The sequence below is a fragment of the Punica granatum genome, chromosome 7 (genome assembly GCF_007655135.1).
Source record: "Punica granatum isolate Tunisia-2019 chromosome 7, ASM765513v2, whole genome shotgun sequence".
Classification (NCBI taxonomy): domain Eukaryota; kingdom Viridiplantae; phylum Streptophyta; class Magnoliopsida; order Myrtales; family Lythraceae; genus Punica; species Punica granatum.
Window position 1 is genome coordinate 21,788,136 of NC_045133.1, and position 14,926 is coordinate 21,803,061.

General features: G+C 40.3%; 2 protein-coding genes across 4 annotated transcripts; one reads left to right on the top strand and one right to left on the bottom strand.

The window, feature by feature from the left end:
• Positions 1-442: 442 nt before the first annotated feature.
• Positions 443-3,836, bottom strand: LOC116215513. Of its 3 annotated transcripts, XR_004158481.1 has the most exons (5): positions 3,374-3,790; positions 2,700-3,281; positions 1,570-2,481; positions 1,417-1,480; positions 443-1,077 (listed from the first exon to the last, which is right to left on the bottom strand). XR_004158481.1 is itself a non-coding variant. In XM_031551250.1 (2 exons), the coding sequence occupies exons 1-2, from the start codon at positions 3,819-3,821 to the stop codon at positions 3,184-3,186; spliced, it is 546 nt and encodes a 181-aa protein (XP_031407110.1). In that variant the 5' UTR covers positions 3,822-3,836; the 3' UTR covers positions 2,010-3,183. The 3 variants fall into 3 exon arrangements, 1 of the variants encoding a protein (XP_031407110.1); XR_004158480.1 differs by having other exon boundaries at positions 1,570-3,281; XM_031551250.1 differs by lacking the exons at positions 443-1,077; positions 1,417-1,480 and having other exon boundaries at positions 2,010-3,281; positions 3,374-3,836.
• Positions 3,837-6,863: 3,027 nt separating this feature from the next.
• Positions 6,864-11,446, top strand: LOC116215255. Its single transcript, XM_031550893.1, has 5 exons — positions 6,864-7,645; positions 8,281-8,333; positions 8,406-10,238; positions 10,319-10,424; positions 10,574-11,446. Exons 1-5 carry the CDS (start codon positions 7,534-7,536, stop codon positions 11,194-11,196), a joined length of 2,727 nt encoding a protein of 908 aa, XP_031406753.1. The 5' UTR covers positions 6,864-7,533; the 3' UTR covers positions 11,197-11,446.
• The last annotated feature ends 3,480 nt before the right edge of the window (positions 11,447-14,926 follow it).

Here is a 14,926-nt window from a genome sequence, read left to right on the forward strand (position 1 = left end):
CTCAAATTTTGTTCTTCCCTCTCCATATAACCTACTTGATAATAATTACAAGGGAAAAAAAATCAAAAAAGGGACAACTCACGATTATCAAAATTAACAAACTGAAATACAACACTGAGAGGGACAATTAACAATTAACAAAGCACACTGAACGTTGCACGCCCCTTCTTCCTCCTTCAGTATCGATTACAATAATTTTGCGAAATCTACCTGATAAGCCAGCCATTGGTCTGTTCACATTACCACGCCATCAGGCTACAGTTTTTCTGTCACTCAAACCAACCTTCAAATTTCCTGAAAGAAGGAAATACTCTGGCCTTGGTTCAACTGCAGGTCTGTCAACCGGACCACAGTTAGGTGAGACTTTTGAACGACACTGTTAATCGACTAATTTCGTACTCTACCCCCAGATTCATTATCCAAAAGAAATATTGTCCACAGGTTTTCGCAACTCAAAATAGAACAAGATAAGCTGCTTGTATTCAATAGGGCACGTTGTCCACATAAAGGTGGCCCTCCTCTCATCCAAAAAATATCCCGTCCATATAAAGGTCGTTCTTCTCTCACCCAAAAAACCCCCAGTAGATAAACAAAGAAGTAAAATCCTAGTTAAAAATCACACCAGCTACTCTTGCTGATAGGAATCTACTAAAAACATTCAGGGCAAGGCAGCACGGCAACCATAATGAAGTCGCCCTCACGCCCATATATAATGCACAGTAGTAATAATAGCTCAAGTTGTAAACATCAAAAACTTCGACAAGGAAGACTAGAACAGAGAAGGAAGGACATCAAACCATCAAGCAGAAAGTGACAGATCTTGATGACAAAGCATAATCATCAGGCTTTCCAAAATCTTTGCTCTCTCGGAGGTCGTCGTAGTATAATGATTTGGTTGAAATGCACCCGGACAGATGCTCCCAGAAGCCAAACACTTTCTTCATTTTGGTCTTCCTAAGAGCAGCTCGTCGGTCCGACTCAAATTGGCTGACGGAAAACTAGTCAGCGTGACCTCTGGCCCTTGCCAAACCCAGTGAAGATTATTTCATCGCAGCATAGAGCCTACTGCATCTGAACCTGCATCAACCCATTAGAAGGTAATATCAGCACACTTCAACACACCAGAATATAGACAACAGGCATATGAAACAGGATTCCACTCATCACCAACCAATACATACAAGAGAACATAGCAAGACAAATACATTTTCAGATAGAACACCAATAGTAAATAGTTCCATCTCACCCTCACCATTGCTACTAGTTCCAACACCACAGCAAACCAACAGCAAATGTAACATTCCCACGAGAAACAAATACACATATCACAAAACCACAAGACATTCTCAATGCTTACACAGAGACATATATGAACGCATACCGATAGAGAAAATAACTTCAATAACAGATGCTTACAGCAAAGAGGACAGAGGTCATTCTTCAATCTGGTTCATCCACCCCTCACAGTAGGAATCATTTCCTGCAGCATATAGTTAAATGAAAAATTAGCAAGAGAAGAAAAACACCAAAGCAATCAATCGGAGACCAGTACCAGAAAAATGAAAATACCTGCAGTAGAGGAGTTAATTCCATGTCAACAGATAGCCACCACTCCATCCAAGTGCGCTCCCCACATGCGCCGGAATCAAAATGATCAGCACTCCATCCAGCAGTTGCTCTGGTACCTTTCCAGATAATAGTATCATCCTATGATTCCTATGATTTGGAGTGGATACCAGAGCAACTGCTAGTACCCCCTCCAAATGATAGGATCATCCTTGCAAACAGCTTCCCCCAGAGTCCCCACTTTTATACTAGAACCTGCTCAGTTGCCTAAACATGGTACAAACACTTCTACAGACTCCTACAATGCTGCAACTTTTACAATATACAAAGATCCTGGACATGACATCTACATGCATGGAATTGCTACATCGATTATTAACAATGATAAATGCAAAGATGTAATTTAAGCAGGAAAATTACCAATAACAAATCACGCATGAGAATTTCCAGAATTGAAGATATTGGATCAAATTAAAGGTTCAGTCTTTTCGCAAGTCTGATTATGCATTGGACGACTTATATAACAATAATTTCAGCCAAAGCCAATCTTTCTTCTTCAAATTTTGGAAATCATGGCTCAATAGATTTTCACTGACAATCGGTTGCTTGACACATAATTCAGACTTTTCACAACCAGCCCCAGAATTGGGGCCACTGTGGTTTGGCGATGTACTCTGAAGGTCATAAAAGAGGCCGTGCAAAACAATCTGGATATGGCCATCAGGCAACTGAGATGTCGAACAATATTCTCACAATTGCCTCGCTGTCGCAATTTCAACCGACCAAGCATCCAAACTTGGGAAAACCACTTCCAAAACTTTTTAGAGGGTAAAGACCAAATCATAACCAGTCAATATAATTAAAAAAAAAGAGTTTCTTCCTTACTGCATCATTAGGAATTCATGCCAGAGCCACCTGTTTATACCAAGGTTTTAATTAATATAACCAATATCCAGATATTCAGCGTATCTGTCAATAGGATCATGTACTCTTTCTTGAGCAAGTTACGTCAGGTATGTCTAGATCAGACTTGATGATTAACATGCAAATCAGTGAGATGGAATGCATAGGGCGCTGATAATGGCAAACTATGAATGAACTGCCAAAATAGATAACGACATATCAAATGGTACCTTGCCTTGGTGACGAATTTCTGAAGGGTCTTCCCAGTTCCGCGATTCAGCAGTTACGACTAGCAGACAAACTTAAACGTTTGCTGGGGATAATCGTTTGCGTAGAACCAATCGAGGGGCACGAGCAGCAGTAAGAGCAAGAAGAGAGGGAGAGGAGAAGACACAGGGCACCACATCGGGAGAGAGCCGGGGCAAAGAACCAAATCCCCGTGCCATCTCCCCCGAAGAACACAAAGATGATCGATTTTTATTAGTTTTCTTTTGACCTGCCATGCAAGCGCACCTGTCATGGCAAAGGTCGATCACAGACTCTCTTTTCTTTCCACACAAGACCTCACTGTCTCTCTCAGCTCACATCTTCATCACCCATCTTCATTTCTTACTTACCAGCGACAGAGTAAATCCATAATTCCAAAGACAACAACAAGATATCTAACCAATCTTTCCGCCGTTGACCGGTGATCAAAGTCTCGTCGTCCTCAGCTCAAGCCCGAAGCCTGTCACTGCAAGCACTTCCCAAAAGATCCCGCCACGGCCAACCCCGACGAAGCAGCCCGGAGTATGAGCTCAAGCAACCGCACCCTAAAACAGCATATCAAAGACGATAATCAGTCGATCACCTCACCATGCAAAAAGACGACGAACTCAACGAGAAAGATGGAGGAAACTATTACCTGTACAGCAAACTATCTTCACGGAGCTTCCTTTTCCACGTCTCCATAAGCACAAAGCCTGCTCTGAACTAGGTTTCTTGCAGACACGCCTCAACACCGGCGAAATTCGACCGGCCTCCTCCGATTCGTTCATCACAAGACGAACACAAGATCGGAAAGAATCCGATCCAAAGCTCCTTCCACGCATCCGCACGCAGCACCGGACCAGTACGGCCCTCACCACCACGGAAGCAGCTCGAACCCATGCTCGATCGATAGATCGTCTGCCGATCTGCTCAAATATGGAGGAGGACCGGCGAGATCGTAGACGGACTAGCGCAGATCTGAAGAAATCAGAGAGAGGAGAAACTGTGGCCGGCGAGGAAGAAAGAGAGAGACGACGAGATATGAATGTACGAATGGTATAAGCAACTTTCAGGGGAAAAGGTCGCATATTTATTCGCGCCATTTGTTTAATCCAACGGTTGTGATTGTCCCAGCGCTTTTGAGATGGACGGTTCAGATGCGAGAAGGAGGACAGATCGACGGCTATTATTAGCTGGAAGGTTCGCGATCCACGATGGCGGAGTTGTCGTGGATCAGATTTTTTTTTCCCAACTTCCACGTGTAAATGATGTGGGAAGGGCACCTAATTCCGGCGCCTTGTTTGGCGACGGGGTTATTCGTATTCCAGACCGGTTTAGGAATATATCCGTAAATGCGGAATAGGACAGCCTTGAGTGGGGAATAACCGGAGAGACTTTGGCGCAATGTGACATCTGGTCCTTCAATTTGTGAATGTATCACATTAGTCCAAATATAAGGGTTTTGTCCCAAATTGGCCCCTACTCTTCGTGTTTGTGCTTATGAGTCCCTTTATATATAGTCATGGGATAACTATACGTCACCCACAAGGTTTTCCTTTTTTCTATTTCAGTCCATATAATTTCTCCATTCGCTCTTAGCCTTTAAATTTGGATGCTTTTCTAATTTTAGTTCCTTTTATACGATTGCTTGCTTTTTTATTTCCATCTAATACTGAATTAGAGTTTATTCAAGTCATTTAAAAAAATATGGGAAATTATACATTTCACCTACTAGATTTACTTATATTTTTATTTTAGTCCACATTACTTTTTCACCGTTCACTTTCATCTTTTTGGATGCTTTCTAATTTAGTACTTTTTATTTTCTTTATTCGCTTTCATAATATATCTTTACCTGCCATTTTATCTTATTATTCAAATTTCAATTTGATAAGTTTTAGTTCTCAATTTTAATTGCTTTTCCAACTTGGTCGTAATTATTTTAATATTTCAATTACGTTCTTGATGTTGCACACTATACTTGTCTTAGTCTTTTATTTAATTTAAATCCATTGCCAACATGATGTTTTTTTAAATTAAATATTTACCGATATTTAGGATATTCGAAACCTCTTCTATTTAAGCAAGATTTTGTGTTTGCATCACGTGCATAGAAAAAATTTATGTAAGAGTTATATTTCTTAATAAACTTCACTCGTCTTATCGTGAATTATTGGGGACGACTGTTCTTTTCGGATAGCAAATGGTGTGTATTTAACAAGAAAAGGACAAGGATTGAAGAGGGAGAGAAATGATGGAGCCTAATTGTGGACATTAATTGCATAGACCAGCCAACCTACCGAGTATGGCCAAGTCAATCACCACCACCTTAGGCAAAGTCACCGACATCCATGAGGTGGTGTGGTTGGCTCAAGTCCCCCACTACTCCAATCTGATCCTAGATTTGTCCTTCATCTTTATGGTTTGAGCAGTGACCAACACAACTTTAGTTGAGTTTGAGCACTTGATTATCATTGCTTCGACCCATGTCGCCGACGAGTTTGGTTAGCATCGAGTCCTAAAAACATTGTTCGAAGGCGAGGTCAACAGTGACTTTTCCTTGGACTATGCGATTTTATGCTGTACTGTTTTGATTGGTAATTGCTCGAGTAAAAAATGCTAAATCCTCCTAATTTGTGTGTTTAAAATCTTCCTAATTCAAAATTTCAGTTATATCTATTGAATAGTTTGAAATATTATATAATTATAACTCATACAATTATTACTGAAACTTTTAGATTGATTATTAAGAGGATATAGCAACGCTCTTGGTTGGTCATATTTATCCATCACTCTCTTTACGAAGATAAATGGGGACAAAATGAAAGGTGGTTGGTCTCATTATGGTATATCCACCATTATGCTTCTACTGTTTCACCTCCTTTTCCATTTCTCAATCATTTTTAATTTTATTTTAAAAAAATTCATTTAAAAAACGTTCTTGTTAGAGTTTTTGTAAACAAAAAAACTTAAAGAGAACACAATATTGATTTTAATATGATTTGGAAAAGAAAAAAGGGGAAAAATAGAGAATTAGGACGTAACCAAAAAATGACGAAAGGTAAGCACTAACACTTGAAATTTTTCTAATGAAAAATTAGATTAGATGAGAGAATGAAAACAGATAAATAATTTAAAGGTATATGACAAAAACGGATATGAAAAAATGACTAAACTAGAAGTGGTAAAAAAAAGAGTAGATTAGAAGAAACAATGCAAAATAGGATGTAAAGTTGCAAACCAACCGGAAAAGAGAAAATTAACTAATATAGAAAAATAAGCAAAAAACCTAGGTCGAACATATGCTTTTCCAATTAATGATAACTGGTTTAAGCGGTTTGACACTTATTTTTCTTAAATAATATATCGAGTTCGAGTTTTATGAATAAAAAAAAATCTTAATTGGAAAGATTTACCTCTTGATGAGTCGATCCGACTCGAATTAAATTAGCCGAGACTAATTAGGCTTCTAAATATCTTAATACTCATAATATATATATATATATATTTGCTTTTCCTTCTCAACCAGGAAAAAAAATTGCATGCTTTTCCTAAAACGGTCGCGGGTTTCTCTTCGCACTCAGATTTCAAATATAGATTTCAAAGAGAGTGCTGCCCATCGATAATGAGACATTTTAAATGACACGATATAAATCCACAGACATGCGTGCGGAAGCATTACCCGCTCTAATATCATATTAAATTTTCATTTGGTATATAAAGGCCCGGGCCCATTTCCACTTAAAAGTTCAAGCTGATAAGTAGTGGTACTCAATCTCTTATAAATCCATTAGATTTTTCTTCATGTGGGATTTTTTTACTCTCAACATAACTTTTTTTTCAAAATATTGGCTACTCAACTAATGGAATAACTTCCCTTTTGTTCTTTTATTTTACTTTGATGAGGTTGATTCTCGTACAAACTATCGAAATCGACCTCACTGGTATGGGAGGTTAATGTTATGCCATGCACATGTTGTAACTGAAAATGTCGTGATTATGAAAATCTATTTGCAACTGATAATATATATGGCACACTTCCTTTTGTGTTTTTCAGCGGGTACAGATTACAGAGAAAGTTGCATCTCAAATCTATCAACTGCATGATGATGTGAGACAAATATTGTGAAGTACACCTCCTTCCACTTTACAGCCATTGATTCCAATAAGATCTCTTTCTTCCTACCTTAAAACACCCAACTACATGTACATGCATGCACCGATATGCATCAACCCATCTAAACCTCCCACCAACACAAAATCTAATCCACTGCTCATCCGTAAAATCTCGACTGGATCCCTTCCCAAACAGACGCTTTGTTTCGAGTAACTGGGGATTTGAAGACATGGACATAGAGAGATTCCCGACCGAAATCCTTCGTCCTAGGCCTCGGGAAAAGACAGAAGAGGAAAAGAAGAGGAGGGTATCAACAGGAGACTTGGCATGGAAGTCCATCTGAATGTGTCTCTCTGCCACCATTGCTTAGATTGCAATCAAAGCCTCTTTACTGTTTCAACTTTCAGACACACAGAGAGAGAGAGAGAGAGAGAGATGACTTTCATGTCAATCTTTCAGGGAATGAATGAGTTTTTCAAAGGCCTAATGTCTATTTCTTAGAACTGATACTTAATTTTCCACCACACCCAACTCTGAAAGCACTCTCGCAACCAGAAAATGAGAGCTATGGCACCTCTCCCTGAGATCCTTCCACTCACTTGCTCCCAACAAAAACATCTTCAGAACTATCCCGGAGGATTCCCTTTCGTTTGGTAGCTGAGAGTGTCATCCGGGGCACGGTGCAGTTAGCTCCAGAGATGGCAAAGAGGTCGGATTTTGCGCAGAAGCTGTTGGACGATCTCCGGTTGCGCAAGGAACGGCTTGCTGGGGCTCAGAATTCGGGGGGAGCCCCAAAAGCAAAGACTCGAGGCGAGTTTTCATTTTTCCCCTGCCATATTCTTTGTTTCCGAGCTTCCCTTCTTTGTTTCCCTTACTTCCCTCACTCTTGAATGCTGTCTTCTGTGGATACTTATTTCAGTCGGAATACCAAAATGATGTGTTCATTTGATGGCATTAATCTTTATTATCTGTAATCACTGTTTCCTAGAGATCATAGGACATTAATCGGTGCCACTTGAAGATCAATGAGCAGCAGAAACAGAAAGGGAGATGAAAACTCATCACAACTCAGATTAAATTCTGTTTTCTCAGAAATACTGCAAACACAAATGGTTATTTTGGCGGATAGAAATCAAGTCGGATTTTCTCCTAGCATTAGGATGCAGTCATAATTTCAGATGTGTTTTGTAGAACTTAGCAGCAGATGCAGTGATTAGAGGATCGGATTGGGATGGGGAGACCTTGACAATTTTCGACACAGACGGGAAAAGAAAATAAGTAAAAATAAATAGCCATGTTCATGATTATCTTTCCGCGATCTTACTATGTAAAAGGCAATTTGGAGTTGAGGAAATATGAGACAATGTTCATACCTTGCGCATTTTCGGATTTGGAAGCAGAAACTTGTAGATAATTTGTACTTATTTTTTTGTACAAATTTGCAGATGCTTATGCCTATCCAAAGCAGACATTCCGGGGGTCGACCAATCACGGAAAGGTAAGTAGTTATGCTGGTCTAGTTACTTCTGTGGGCAAAGTTCAGTCACTTAACTGTCTAAAAAATCTGCAGGCTGCGATGAGAGTCGACAACACTCAACGGCGGACCAATGGAGGCACCAGAGCACTTCCAAGGGAAGAATCATCCGCACAGCTTGTTCCATTTGGGAGAGGCCAGGGCTCACAGCAGATCGGAGATCTATCCATGGCCCTCGCTTTTGCTCTTGAGAACGGAGGAAAGCTGAGACAAATCGACTCTTCAGGGAGAAGTTCAGTGCTAACTTTCCTTCCTCAGACGGGAAGAACTGGTTTGCAAAGTCAAGGGAACCGTAGCCGGACTCCGGCTATCTCGCACCTCCATGTCCAGGAAATATCGAAGGGCGCACAGAAGCTGAACCAGATACTGAGGGCATGCTCAAACGGAATGAACTTCGATCAGTACTCGATTGAGATTGGGAAAGAGCTTCTCAAGGGGGCCATGGACTTGCAGGAGTCACTAAAAATGCTCGTGAACTTGCAGCAGGCCTCCGACTTCATGGTTCGACCACAGAGGAAGAGTCGCATAGTATTGCTTGAGGATGATAAAGAAATAGAAGAAGAAGAGGACTCAGATAAAGAGATCGAAAAGAAGCAGCTCGATCTCCTCCCTAGATTCTCCTTTGACAAGCCAACGAGGCAGAGACATCCTCAGAAACAGCAGAGGTTACCTGCTGTTGTTTACCCTTCAGAAACCTTAAACTCAGTTGCAGCTCACAAGCGATCGACGAGTTACAGGAATGAGACTGGGGCCCCTCCCTCGCTCCAAGAAAAGAAAAATGCGTCTAATCCATTGAACAGGAAGGTGGAAAAGGGGAGGATGTCGAACCTTATTGCTAAACTAATGGGGCTCGAAGAAGTTCCCGGAAAGACAGGCTCAGAGAGGGATCAGGGTAAAGCCAGTGAAACTAAGAGTAAAGGGAAGGTTGGTCCAGTGGTTCCACCTATTAAACCCGACATAGCAAAGCCCAACATAGCAAAATCCGGCAAGAATAATCCAATGACTCCAAATGATGCAGTTAGTTTCGTATTGCAAGCAGAGAAAAATTTTGCTAGTCGCACTGCGAGGAATGCTGCTGCCAAATTTCAAGAAAAACCACCATGGAAGCACCCTGAGAGTGCCAAAGCAATGATGGCAATGGATCGGGCATTTATAAGCCAATTGAGAAAACAAGTCGGGGATCAAAATGGTGAGCTGAATAACAGAAGAGGAACCGACGAGATTGAAACGAGACTTGCGATACAAGAAAAAGTGGAAGTGAAGGAAAAAAAGACTCTGACAGATATGAGAAATCAGAACAGGATGCGAACTGATGTTCAGTTCGGGCAGTCATATGTTTCGCGAAACAGTGAAAGTCCAAAGGAAAAACAGCCGGAGTCGGAGAAAAAGCAGCAGCAGACGGTGAGGCAGAAGAAAGGCAACGAGCCAATCTCGAGAGCTCCATTGCAGAGGGCACGTCCAAATACAAACCAACTGAAGCCTAAGAAGTATGTTCCTAATGAAGCGGTTCATCTAAAGCCATCGAAGGAAATTCCACATGGCCAGCAAGGTCCCCGAGGAGGAAAACTTACAGAACAGGATAAAACCGAGACTCCGAAGATCAGCAGACTGAAGAAAACACGCGGGACCACTTTAGAAGATGTGGCAAAGCCGTTGCCTTACAGATCTGCTTCTCAAGAAGCTAAGCAGTTGAACAGAGGAGAAGCTAACACGGTTAGACTGGCAAAAATGGAAGTCACCACAGAAGTGATGAGCAATGTCGGGAAAGGGCCCAAAAGAGAAGGCGAAGTGGTTACTCCTGCTAGTCGTCTCAACTCCGAAGAGTCCCAAGGCATGAAGAAAAGGCCAAGTCTAGCTTCTGAGGACACGGTAAGCTAAGTTAGCACGCGAGTTTTATGTTCCATATTGTTCTTTTCAATCTCTCATTTGTATTGGTGGATCTGATGCAGGGCCGGAGTGTATTGTCCCCTGTCACAAATGATTGGCATAGTGCAGTTGTCCTTAATGTAGATGAAAAGCTAGGATCAGCAAAAGCCATCCCTAACCCGTCTAATGGTGAGATCAAGCCCATGCTTCCCATGTGTTATTTCTTCGTCTTTGCTCCGGCCCCCATGTGACCGGGATTGTTAAGTAACAGATAATCTACTATATTTACATATTTACACTTCACAGATTTATTATAAGCAACAATCTTAACGCTGCAGGAACCATAACAGACACCAGAAGTTTATCGTTTTCGCACCCACTCGACAAAGAGAACATGCCGGTGCCAGAACTTCAGGAGCCGCTCACAGAATCTGGAACCCAACTTAAACGCGTATTAATGAAAAGCCGACTCTTCCTTAACACGGCAGAGGCTCTCCTGAAGCTCAACATTCCCATCAGCATCCTCAATGTGAGTGGTCAAGATTATCCTCGCGAAGATGATGATGACAATCTCGCCTTGGACTGCGCCTTCGAGGTCATAAAAAGAAAGGGCAAGAGGCTAGAGCTTGCAGTCCATCCCTTAACCAGGAAGGCAGCAGGGATCAGCTACATGACGATCATGAACTTCGACGACGTGGTCAGGCAGTTGGATAAGAGCTTCGAGGGGTTGAGATCTCACGGCAGGAATGGATGGCACGACTGTGAAGTCGAGGACTACTTGCCCCGAATGCTGGAGCTCGACATCCATGCGAGGGACCCAGAGACTGACTGTATGTGGGATTTGGGCTGGGATGGTCCAACATTTGCAATTCTCGAGAAGGATGAGGTCGTGAAGGATGTGGAGAAGCTGGTAATCAGCGGCCTCATTGATGAGATGGCTAGAGATCTCTTGCATAAATAGGATATTCGAGATAACATTTTGCGATTGCTCCGAGAAGTTGTCTTTGGATTCGAAGTCGATCATGTTATTTTATGAACACTATGATATCGTCAAATATGTTTCGGTATGTATCAGATGGAAGGAAATTCATGTGGCTGTAATGTAAGTAAGCAGTTTTGGCTGTCTGCAGATTAATTTGCAGTTTGTGTTCATAAACTCTGTCTGTAAGTGAAATTCAAATTTTCAATATAGTTTTTTTTTTGGGGGTAAATTAACGGGGCAGAGGCCCTGCAAGTAATTAAATAGAGCAAAGACGGAGAGTAAAGACCCCTATGTCGCTTAACAACAAATTGTCTAAGCCGTTAGGAACAAAAGATAAAACATGAACTCCAAACGGAAGATAGACAGCTCGCTGAGCAAACCAATGCACACAGGAATTTCCTTCAAGCACAACATGATGTAATGAAACCTCCCCATCTTGATCTAGCGAACATCGAATATCATCCACCAGCCTCCGCAGCAAGGGAGAGCAGTTAATCCTGCCAGGAATGATATCCCGGGCTATCAAGGAGTCCATCTCAAGAATAAGTCGTCTGCATCCCAACTCCCATGAATGTTTGAGTCCCGCAAAATATACCCTGAAGTTCCGCCATCATCGACGAGGCAATGCCAATACTCATATAGTCTACTTTCATATAATTGCAGTCACCGGTCGAGCTGGGCCGATGTCGGGTCCATGTTTCGGGCTTAGACCCATGCTTTTGATCCAATAGTGGCGCCCTATTTTCTGCCTTACAAAGCCTAAGGCTATGTTTGAATCTTTGATTCCTCCAATTTTCAGCACTTAATTGGAATAAACTTGTTTGATAAATATAAAATAAAAGTGACTTAATTTATTATGTTTGTTTGGACTTAATTCTAAGTGCTGAAATTTTAAGGATTTAATCAAATAAGTGCTTAATTGATTAAGTAAAAATTGTTTAATAAAGTTAACTGTTGAAAGTCTAGAGTTTTTGGTGTAGTACTCACATGCCAACCCACTATTTTCTTTCTTTTCACTTTTGACCCCTCTCTTTACTATTATTTTATTTTTATCATTTCTCAAAATAATTAAAATAAAAAATTAAAAATAAAAGGAGATAACAGATCGAATATAGGAAAAGGGCAGTGGTGCCGTCGATTCTGGCCACCACCGCCCTAATCGAGCTCGCCGACGACGTCAGGGGTCACCAGCAACTCCGACTGGGCAGCGGTGGCCGGGATCGGGGCCACCACTGCCTACAATCGCCTCTCTCTCTCTTTGGATCGCCGTCGACCCACGATGTTGCCGACGACCTCAATTAGGGCGTTGCTACCTCACCGTCGCCCTTCTCCTCCCCCCCCCCCCCCCAAATCGTCGACGACCTCGATCAGGGCAGTGGTGATCAGGATCAGAGGCCACCACCGCCCTTCTTCCCCCCTCTTTCTCTCTCTTCTTCTTTGTTCAAAACTGCATGGACTGATTTGCGAACTCTGTAAAAGCTGTACAACACCGCTGCTAATATCTTAAAATGGATCATAGCTGAGCGAATTTAGTGAAGAAATAAGTGGAACTTTTCTAATTAATTGATTAAGATTTCGTTTGGGAGTGCGGTGGGAGGTTTTATAATTACTTTTTCTTATAATTTTAAGTAGATTTGGTGTTTGGTGAGAGTTTTTGAAACCATGATTTGGGTCAAAATTGCGGTTGCAAACGCAATTTTCTTAAGCAGGTTAATTTGTACTTATAAAATTTGCTTATGCTTATTCTGTTGCAAGTATTATTAATTATTATTTTTATTTTACTTTTAACAGTTCTCAATTGTTATCTCCTAAACGTTTTTTACTTATTTTAAAATCATCACTTATATTTTAGCAATGGCACTCCCAAACCAAGCCTAAGTCATGATCCATAGAATATTTTACTTAACCTAATCAATTAAGTCAACTTTAATTGTATTTAGCAAACAAGCTGAATTGAATTAAGTGATGAAAACTTAATTTCAACACTTAATTTTGGTTATCAAACACACCTTAAGTTAAAAAAAATGCTGAATGAGTAGTAAATGGGAACTTACTAAATAAGTTCTCATTTACTTACTCATTCAACACGTTTTTAACTTACTCATTAAGTTAGTCACTTCTATTTTTTGTTTATCAAACAAACGTAATCCAATTAAGTGTTGAAATTTTAAAATTTCAGCACTTAATTGGAGTAGTCAAACACAAGCTAAGACTCCCTTTATCCAAACCATTTGAGAGAACTAAATAGAAAATTGCATAATTGTGTTTTCTTCTTTATTTTTCGGATCGGGTCGGACTGTCCAGTGTTGCTGTGTGCACCCAGCCTGATTTATGCTTGTGGATATACCCAAAAAAAGAGAAAAAAAAAAAGTTTGAAATGTCAAATGGGTGAAGTAAAGGGTATTGTTTATCCATTCATCCCTAGCAACGAAGAATTAAAGATAACCTTTACTAAATCAAATAGGAAAATTCATAACGAAATTTTTGAAAAGTCAAAACGACATGTCCTCTTTAAAATGAAATATCGATTTTTACGGGGGGAAAAAACGAAGTTCATTGATTTTACCTTCTCTTCTAGTCGATGAATTTTCTCGGAAAGTGACATTTTCCATTTGGATGTAAAAGGAAAACAAGGGAAGGTTCATCCCATCAAAAGCTTAATCTCGAAGGTTTTATTCACAATGGACACTCCAAGCATAACTTGGGCAACAATCATTCTTATTTTACTCAAAAGCCCCTCCACCTTTGTGCTCTTTGAATGGTAACTCAATAAAGTAAAACATATTCCTTTTTTTCACAATGGAAGGTGTGCTTTGCTTCCTTTAGATGTTCAAAGTTAGGCCCCCCAACTTTTGTGACGTGGCTGTTGCTCACTTTTGTACAAAAGGGAATAATGTGAATCCTTAGTTTCTAAGGAACACACTCACGGATTTCGTTCGTGCAGGTTCACTAATCACTTGAACGTATGAATAGTATGGATCTACTTTGGTTACTAGATACCGGATTTTCTTTTTATTCGTTCTTTCAAGAAAACACTCAGTAACGAGAGAGTCAAAATGCGCTCATAAGCATGTTTTTGCAATTCGTTTGTAATTAAACACAGTTAAATTTCGGGCGAAGAATATATTTCTCAAATCGTGTATGTTTATTCGTGAACCAATCGATAATTGTCGTCGTGTAGGTGTTTATAAAAATAAATAAAAAAGGAAATCGTGAAGAAGATTTATCCATATGTTTTCTTAGCTTAGGGGATTAAGATGTGTGGGCCAATGGAACAATTATGTATGTCTCGTGCCTATCGGGGCTCGGGAAGCACGTCACCGTAGCCGTACGAAGTCAACTGAAGCAAATCTGGCCTAACGGTCACAAGTGGGGGCTTTTAAGTCAATTCGCATAGCAAATTCATGAAATCTTTTTTTTTTGAACAATTCATGAAATTTTGGTTTCAGATGGAAAAGGGCCATTTCCTTTTTCTTTTCGTTGAATAAATAAGATTATCCAAGGATATAGCCCTCAAATAACTGAATTTTAGATATAGATGATCGAAGGTTGAATGATTCCTATGATAATCATAATTGCTTAAAAATATTGATATCGTTTATTGTCAAGTAAATTTAAACTTCACACGTAATAGCCGTGAAATTGTTATACATATAATGTTTTCACTTATTGATTATTGTTTTCTCGTGTGTTAACATAAAATATATAT

Coding starts and splice junctions, on each gene's coding strand:
- LOC116215255 (XM_031550893.1), top strand. CDS start 7,534: ATGGCAAAGAGGTCGGATTTTGCGCAGAAGCTGTTGGACGATCTCCGG. Junction 8,334..8,405: donor GGTCGACCAATCACGGAAAG/GTAAGTAGTTAT, acceptor AAAAATCTGCAG/GCTGCGATGAGAGTCGACAA. Junction 10,425..10,573: donor CATCCCTAACCCGTCTAATG/GTGAGATCAAGC, acceptor TTAACGCTGCAG/GAACCATAACAGACACCAGA.
- LOC116215513 (XM_031551250.1), bottom strand. CDS start 3,821: ATGGCGCGAATAAATATGCGACCTTTTCCCCTGAAAGTTGCTTATACC. Junction 3,282..3,373: donor GAAGATAGTTTGCTGTACAG/GTAATAGTTTCC, acceptor ATGCTGTTTTAG/GGTGCGGTTGCTTGAGCTCA.